We start from the raw sequence: 8733 nt of genomic DNA on the forward strand, positions 1-8733 counted from the left end.
AGACAGAAAACCCAAACAAAGGTAAGGATTAAAGAGAAACTATACTGAAGGAAGGCTTCTAGCACAATGGTTAGGCAGCAAGAGGAACAACGAATGATTTGCAACTGGTCACCTGTTGTAACCTTCTCAAAAAGCGTCTTAGAAAACACTGTTTACTTATGAGAAATCCATTAATAGAGACATGCAGGCAAAGAAAAAAGCCAGTTCACATTTTTGGCTTGGTGTGCTGTTCATGCTTTCAATATTTTTTTTTTTTTTTTTTTTTTTAAAACCTCAAAATACCAGAAGATACTTCTTTGAAGTTTTTGTTACAAATTTCCCAGGACCGAGTTAAAGTCTATAGATCATCAATGAGGATCAAAAAAAGCAGACATTTAAAACATTTGTTAACTCTGGTGACTAGCACACACACTTCAGCAATGTAGACTGGTGCTTTGCTCTCTTTCAAATGTGTACAGTGGAAAAGTATCTCATTACAAGCAAATAAAGGCCAAAAGCTGGTTTCATAATAGCAACAGATAAAACAATCTAGCAAGAATACTTCCTCTGCTGAGTAGCAGCTGGTCAGCTCTTCACCAGCCTCAACTTCCCACAGGCCTCAAGCTTCCCCACACGTCTAAATTGTAATTCTTTTCAATAATGTTAAACACAACTGGAAGACAGTATTTGATAGTCCCTCTAAAAACGGGGGGGAGGGGGAGGCAGGGGGTGGAAACAGTTCCAGCCAGGCATGCATTGTTATCTGAATCTTTAATTATAGTTACGTCAAAAACTGGCAACTCCAGTTTTCAGTTGCTTTTCCCCCTTCTGGTTTAACTTTCTCCATTGTAATGGTCTTCTGGACTATTTTTTTAATAGTAAGTGTTTTTAATCACTCAAACCAGTTTGAGTGTGAAAATTAAACAGCACTAAAGATAGGTAATATTCTTGTACAAGAATAAAGTTGCAGAACACGAGCAATAAGAAAACATGTCTCTTTTTCCGAACAACGGCAAGAGTCAGATCTGCTGAAGTGACCTCTATAAACCGAGGTAAATAAAAGCCCACAACCTCTTATATAATTGGCATCTATGAAAGATCCTTAGCCTTGGCTGTGTGAGAATGGCCTGGTTTTTCCCTCTTGTCTAAGAAAGGAGTTAGTATACAAGAGGGAAAGGAGTCTGCAAGACCAGCTGTCTGGTTACACTCCTGCTAACTGTCACACAACAATGCAATTCAACAAATAAACCAAAGCACATTATTGGGATTTAGGCTACAGGAACAGCGGTTGTGCCGAGTCAAGCTTCAACCTTGCAGCTGGCAGACAATTGGAAATACAGACGCATTTTGTTGCTTCTTTCCCCTGTGGAATGTGCATCCTTTCCATAAAAGGCTCCAAATTCACATTCTAAAATAAGACCATCAGTTACTTTTGCTTTTAAACACTAACGGTATTCACACTCAAAATTATGTAAATGCAAGTGCTAGAAAATAAGCTGTAGTCAAGAAAAGACCAATTAGGATTTTTTCAAGTCTGGGGGCATATGTTATTAAAACTTCTCAGAATACACAATTTGTGACTCAAAGCAATCCCCCTCAAAACCAATAACTTTAAAACTGTTTACAGGAAGCTTTGCCTAAACAGGAGAAAGCATTCCCAGGCTTTTAATTCTCATACCACCCTGTGTCTGTGGTTCTGTTGATCTACTCTGCAACAGAGCTTTTAAACATCTGAAGAATCGTCTTTTGCTTATTCTTAGGTAGTGAACAAATATCATTTGCGTCACTGGTATTAACCACACAATTCAAAACTTTTCCTCCCGTGATGCTGGGTGATTTCATTCGAACCCTGGTAGGGGACTGCCAGTTTTCATTGCAAGAACCTTTCCGAGTCTTGCGGTGATTTGTTTCAGCCTGTTTTTTTGGTACCTTTGAGTCTTTTGCCATCTTTGAACTTCCCTTTCTAGCAGGAGAGTCTTTCACAGACTGAGGTGGTTTGGTGCGAAGAAGGTACTCATCTGGAGAGCCCTTTTGTCGATTAAGTGTCCTTTCTTCCTTGTTGATCTGTTTTTGTAGCTGCAGAGCGAGAAGCCTGTCCTGCTCCTCTTGCATACGCCTTTCATAGAACTCCTGTTCAAAGGCTTTCTGCATTTGCAAGCTAAAATCATTTATCTGCTCCCCTTGCTCCTCTAAACTCTCCGGAAGAGTTCTTCTCCTCTTATCAAGCATGCACAAGTCAACCACTGCTTCAGCTGGTGGCTCCACCAACTTTCTCTTTGGAATCTCCTTAGCGTCCTGCAGTCTCTCTGGTTTATCTTCATCTAAGTGTCTAGCCACCTTCGTGAGGTCACATGTTACACTTTTGCTGTCAGACATCACAGAATTTGTTGCTGACTGAATACAGGCATGAGTTTCAGCAGAGTTTTCAAGGTTAATGCTTTTTACAAGTATTGAACTGCTACTGTCTGACTCAGTTCCATCATCTCTTCCTTCAGATCTCTGAAGAACTGCTGTAGACCATTCCCCTTTTGTGGTTCCATCAAGCGCATGTGGGACTTGGTCTCCTAGACAATTCGGTCCTGGTGTTTTTTCCTGCTTGACAGCAGTGTTTTCCCCTGAAGCTGAGGCACCAAAATAGTTCATGCACGATTCCAAAAACAAATCCTTAGCACTGGAATCTTTAATCACACCGGTCAGCTGTGGAGACAGTGTTGGCATTTCCTCTTGCTCATCTTGCCACGCAGAACTGCTGCCTTCATTGCTATTGCTCTCCTGAAGAAAAGGGAGAGACCACTAACAAAGTAAATTTATCAAAAGCCAATGGGTATGAATAAAATGCAAATCTCACTTCTCATAGCTGCACTGCTCTTAACTACTCTGGGATATTAAATAGGCTTCTTCTCTTTTAAAAAAAAAGTTTAGTAATAATGAAAATACTTAACACAGCCTACAGAATCCTAGCTAAAGGACTGAAAACACAACAGCAGCATTCTCCTCTTACCAATGACTCAAATCAACTGTCCAAGCCTGCTCATCACCTTTTGAAGCCTAACAGGAAATATAAGACAGCCAGACATATGGAATATGATAGTTATATTGAGGTGAGCTGTAGGTGTGCATCAGCAGACTGTCCAGCATGGTTTCTTCCCTTTCCACTTCGGGGAGTCATGAACACTGAAGATAGTTCAAGAAGGGGAAGATGAACTGCCCAGCGCCAATGTGCAAGGGGACTATAGGACTGGCAATCCTACAGGCAAGGGGAAAATAACCCATTCTTACTAACACTGAGATTTATAAGAAAATGGTTGTAGTTACCACAAAGCCAGAGTCACTCCTGCCTCTTCCTGTTGTTCTAGAGAATGATGCTGATCCCAACATATGATGAAGCTTTGGAGACAGATACCTTAAAAGGAAAAAAAGAAAGTTTACCTTTTTAAACTTTTTTTTTTCCTTGAATTGTCAGTTCTTTACATTAATCAAGATCTTCAGGTGCATTCTGACAAACAAAAACAACAAGAGAAGGGCAAGCACTTCCTTTCTCCTCCATATCGTCCTGTGAGGAGATGTTTTAACATTCAACAGATTAAATTTGCCCCAGATTATCCAGGGAAGTTGGACTACAGAATTCCAAAGAAGCAAACGAAGCATAGGGACACTATATCAAGAAACAGAGCGATAATTAAAGAAGAAAAACTTGAATTGCTTACTTCTGAATGTCTCCAGAGTTGCTTGGTTTGTTCTTCACCTTGCACAAATTAGCTGGGGACGTTTCAGATGAGACACTGCCTGCTGGTGAAGGACTGCTGAGTACATGGCCTTGGGAATTGTCATTCTTTGAAGATGAGTGAAAACAGCATCATATAAAACAAAACACAACACAAACTGGAGAAAACCCAGACAACTACTTTGTTTCTGCTGCAGAATTAGTTACTCTTGTCCAAAGAATTCTAGTACTGTAAGTAATGGATAGTTATGGGAGAAGAAATGTTACATGCTCTGTATACTTTCCTGTATCTGGCACCAAGGGACAACATGTTCTGCTCAAATAAGTAAACAGGTTTCATTAGGACTATTATCAGGTAGCAAAACCAACCAACCAAAACCCCAAAACAAATTAGAAGACAAACAAACAAAACCCCAAAACATAAGGTAAACTTTCATCGTACGTTCCTTTTTTTCAGTACAGGTTACAGACATCAATTTCTTCCAAAGAAGTATTTTTAAAATCATGGGGAAAAGAAAGTATTCAGAAGAAAAACAATGTTTTAAAATGTTTCACATAGAAAACATCCAGCACGCGTTTCAAGTGAGGATCACAAAGGTAGAAATGTTTGGGGTATTTCACCCTCCCACTGGTTCTTTAGAAGTTAACTGTCAATCAACGATCTGAAGTACTGGGGGCTGACAACAGCTCCCAACTACGATGAAAATAAATTTAAATTATTCAAAATTTTAACTTTTTCTCTGAGAAGTCTAAGTTGCTTGCACTGTAGCAACGTTTTCTACTGTCCCCCTCGATCCTAACTCACCAGACTGTTACTCAGCTGCCAGGCCAACTCTTCATCTTGCTTCAGCTGTTTCTCCATCTCTCTCCGTCTCTCTTCTGCCAATCTGTGTTCCTCCTCCTCTTCTGCTAGAAGCCGTTGAATGTATTCCTCACTTGCCTTGTTCTCCTCCTGTTCATGCGCTCGCCTTTCTGCCTCCACCTAAAAAGATTTTTTTATTTTTTTTAAAGGTTACCACTGTAATACCACACTTTACACCAGAACCTCTCAGCTGACGTTCCTTGAATGTGAACGATCCACTATTGACAATGACACTCTGCACACTTCAAAGCCGGTATTTAATTACACAAATCTCCAAAGATTTAAGAATCAAACTAATACTGTGTGTAGAGTCTTCAGTGTGATAGCAGTGACCTACCTTTTGGTTTCTGTAAGACTACACCATTAACCTTGCTAGCATGCAAGGTTAAATTCCATTACTCAGCTTTTCAAAATGTTAGTAACAAAAACTAAGATCTCCAAATACATGGATCTACAGAGAAACTCAGATTAAAATTCTTTATAAAGCTGGATGCCAGCTAGACCACAGCGTTTGCTCAACCTGCTTATGTCATCGTAATCTCAGTATTAGCACAAGATGCCTAAAAGACAGCACATCTCTCTTCTAGAAGAGTCCTTCTGCTCTCTTAAAACATGCAAAACCCAAAGCGGCAGACCAGGAATTTTCAATCTGCCTTCCTTCTGGCAGACATCCACTCTTGGCAAATCAGCTGTCAGTAACTCCACAAGGACAGCGAAGTACATCAAGAATGAATAAAGGTTTCTTAACTGGGTAATGGAATTTGGAAATTTGCTGTAGAGAAGAGCGTTAACCTGTACTATCACACAAGCTCTGTTAGAGTTTGTTTCAAATGATGTATTGATGTCTTATGATTGGCACCAGACACCATTAATTATTTCACTGCTTTTGGGCACCACCTCCATTAACCATTGATACTATTGCTGCCAATCAATCTTATCCCCTGCCATAAAAGAGAATCCCACGGTCGTCTGCCTCATGTGCTCTTGTAACAGCCAGCAACGGAGCTATCAGGGAAAGGAGCATTCCCATACTATTTCCAACTATAATTCTTATTACTACTGTGTCTAAACTGGAGGAAGAAGGATCCTTAAGCAGGCAAACATTAAGAGTTCTTAAAAACCTTTTCTGATTTTCAAATGAACACAAGGAAGTGAGCAAATAAGAAAGAAAATGCTGTATGTTCATTACTGAGGCTGACCTAATTGCCATCTGCTACTTAGGAAGGGAAATGATGAGGGCAAGTACAAGACCAAAGCCAAAACAGTCCCAAATTTTTATATTTGCTAGTCTAAAATACTTTACGTGCATCTGATGACCTACAAAAGCCATTTTGGTATGTGTGGGCAGGGATGCAGACAGCAAAATGACACTAACCCTGAAAGAATTTTTCTGCAGAGTTTTGGGAAGTGCGAGGTATTGGCTAGGAGCGGGGCAGCACATGTTATTGGACTGATTAAAAGCATGAGGCAGTAGGTATAGATCAACTAAAAACATGAGAAATGTTGCCTCATGTCAAATGTAAGTAAGTCTCTCCCCTAAGGGATAAAAATGTAATTCATGCTTCGGGAATGACCAGTGTGTTCTTGCAGCAGCAACGCCCTTTTAAGTATCTTTCTTTTTCATCAAATAACGTTACAGCTGTGTGGGGGAACAATTAAAATAACTAGATACAAAGCATTTATGCTTTTAACTATGTTTTTAGACTTACCTTGCTAATCTCTGCTTCATATTCCTGCCTCAGTTCCCCAGGCTTGCTCAGCTGGTGTTGCGGATGGGGGATACAGACTAAATGAGAGGAAGGGAAAAAAGAAGTGAGGAACAAAGCAAGATCATCACAGTCAATCGAAAGATTTTAACAAAAGATCAGTTCCATACCCTGTCACGGGATCGACTTGACTTAAATTGAGTGCTGTTGCGGGGCGGGGGCAGGGGAAGCACTTTGTGTTACAAGGGAACAAAATAAAGCAGCACTGTGTTAACAGAGTGGCAAGAGTCATCAGTGTTTTCCAAGCACTGTATATAAAGCAAATAAGTATGCTGACCATAAGTTACATCTTTCACTTTTTGTGATTAAAGAGACTTCATAATACTGCAAGAGGAACAACATGTCATAGAGCAAGCCTACCCATTAGCATCCCCCAACAGAGCTTACAACATAATAAACCCCAAAATACTTCTTCAAAGAGTTAAGCTGATTTCACTTCCTTCCCTCTGACACCACAATTTTAGGCTCAGAGACTCCTGGATAGACTGCAGCCCTGGAATTTCTAACCAAACTAATTAATAGCATCTAAGACTTGAAAAAAATTTAATGACTTCACTTACTTGATAGCAGGAAACACACATGCATGTGCATGCAAGTACTCCACTTACATTACAGCTAAAGTTGTACCAGTAATGAATTAACTGCCTTTGCAAGGACAGGCAGCCATACACCAACGCTCTGCCCCACAGGCACAAACAAACATCCACTTAAATGATCAGGCAAGATGCCTTACCCTCTGTGCCACAAACAAAAAAAGGCACAGGGGGCCGTTTCTCTGCCTTGCAAGCCCCTTTCACAGGCGTGCTCTGACACTGCGTTTTCACTAAACACAGCCTGTCCATGCACAGTTTCTTATTTCACAACATCCAAAGTCCACCAACAGTAATTACTTTAGTAAAGCAGAGACATCCCAGAACAAGAGACATCTTTCTTACTTTCCTCTTCCAAATCCTGGCCGTTAATCCTACACTCGCACTCCTTCGGGTAATTCTTCTGAATCCTTTCCCAGAGTTCCCAGTTGATAAGAGTATTTCTGCGGGCATTGTATCGTGCCCAAGACGAGACTCGACGCCGACAAAAAGGGCAACACAGACTGGCCTTTTCAACGGTCAGCTGGAAACAAGAATTACACAGGGTATGGTTGCATGGGAGCGTCACGGGCTCCACAAAGATCTCCATGCAAATTTGGCAGAGGCAATCAGACAAGGAAAGCGGAGCCTCCGACTTCTTCGACATGCTGACTCAAAGTAGAGGAGCAAGACTAGTACAACATCAGTACCTGAAAGCAGAAAGAAACATGTATTCTACTTTCTGTAATAAATACAAAAGAAAATAGAAAGTGCTCAGTTGTACAGCTGCTTTATGAAAGCACTAGTGGATTTAAGTCCACTTAAGCGGTTACTTTTGCTCACGACCCGAGAGAGATTCCCAATTTTCCGAGGAAGACACAGGTCTTTCCAGAAGCCACAGGGAAACTGCAGCAGGTTTTCCTACCACAGTTTCCTGTGAGTTGTAACAGGTGCTTCGGGGATAGCAAGGAGGTGGTAAGGAGGCAAAGAGTTCTTCCAGCATTTACTCTCAATTAGCAATAAGCTGTGCTCACATCTGGTGGATACATTATCACAGTTACCTTAGCCTTCCATTCAGTCAATTTTTCAGTATATGCGCATCCTTCAAAAGCTGCTTCTGGTATAGACTTGCTTCCAGCACATACAACATCCCTTTGCATCAGAGGAGAGGAGGTTCTTCCTCGTTCATTCATTTGCTTAAGCTGGGACTAAAAAGTCAAAACACTTCTTGTTAGTATAAGCAAAGAACTAACCAATGCATTCAACACTTTGGCATCTTCTTGTACAGCTTAAAATGGTGGGGATCCATCCAGTCTATCACCGACCCTCCTCACAGGATTTTTTTCCACTTGGCCCGGAAATACTGTGGAACAGAAAAATAAATATAAAAGGCAAGTTCATCAAAAAGGATAAAACGCTTTAAGTTACAGGAACTTGAGAAAGCTCTTACAAGTTTCTTAAAAAAAGCTGGCTTCACAGAGACAGGAGTTCCTTCTGAGAGAATGGCTGCAATTCCAGTCACACAGGAACTCGACATGGACACAAGTATACTTTAAGTTGGGTTTTATTGTTTCTGCTCTCCCTTTGTTGATAAAACAAATTCTTTAAGTTGTTTGTTTTTTTTTTTTAAAAAAAAAAGATGCCAGGTAACATGGAAACACCCACTTTTACAGGCGGTTTGTTAAAAAGACCTATAAATCCACGTCCACGGGCTCCGGCCTAATTTCAACTCGCACGCAGACAGAAACGACGCTTTCTAAAACCCCCGACGCGCGGACGCCCGGCGACGGCGGGTGTGGGGGGCAGGACGGCGGGGCAGCCCCACACACACCG

The 8733-nt window shown here is 41.0% G+C and overlaps 1 protein-coding gene across 1 annotated transcript; it reads right to left on the reverse strand.

Moving 5' to 3' along the window:
* Positions 1 to 1683: 1683 nt before the first annotated feature.
* RNF168 (ring finger protein 168, E3 ubiquitin protein ligase) lies at positions 1684 to 7567 on the reverse strand. The gene is made up of 6 exons (XM_010296202.1): positions 7267 to 7567; positions 6275 to 6351; positions 4509 to 4685; positions 3687 to 3811; positions 3295 to 3382; positions 1684 to 2751 (listed from the first exon to the last, which is right to left on the reverse strand). Exons 1-6 carry the CDS (start codon positions 7565 to 7567, stop codon positions 1684 to 1686), a joined length of 1836 nt encoding a protein of 611 aa, XP_010294504.1.
* Positions 7568 to 8733: the final 1166 nt, after the last annotated feature.

Source organism: Phaethon lepturus, unplaced genomic scaffold (genome assembly GCF_000687285.1).
Source record: "Phaethon lepturus isolate BGI_N335 unplaced genomic scaffold, ASM68728v1 scaffold7501, whole genome shotgun sequence".
NCBI lineage: Eukaryota > Metazoa > Chordata > Aves > Phaethontiformes > Phaethontidae > Phaethon > Phaethon lepturus.

Bases quoted from the DNA above. Each gene is read 5' to 3' on its own strand.
- RNF168 (XM_010296202.1), bottom strand. From the start codon at position 7,567: ATGTCGAAGAAGTCGGAGGCTCCGCTTTCCTTGTCTGATTGCCTCTGC. The intron at 6,352-7,266 runs GTAAGAAAGATG...CCTCTCATTTAG, and splicing joins CCAGGATTTGGAAGAGGAAA to TCTGTATCCCCCATCCGCAA. The intron at 4,686-6,274 runs GTAAGTCTAAAA...AAATCTTTTTAG, and splicing joins ATGAAGCAGAGATTAGCAAG to GTGGAGGCAGAAAGGCGAGC.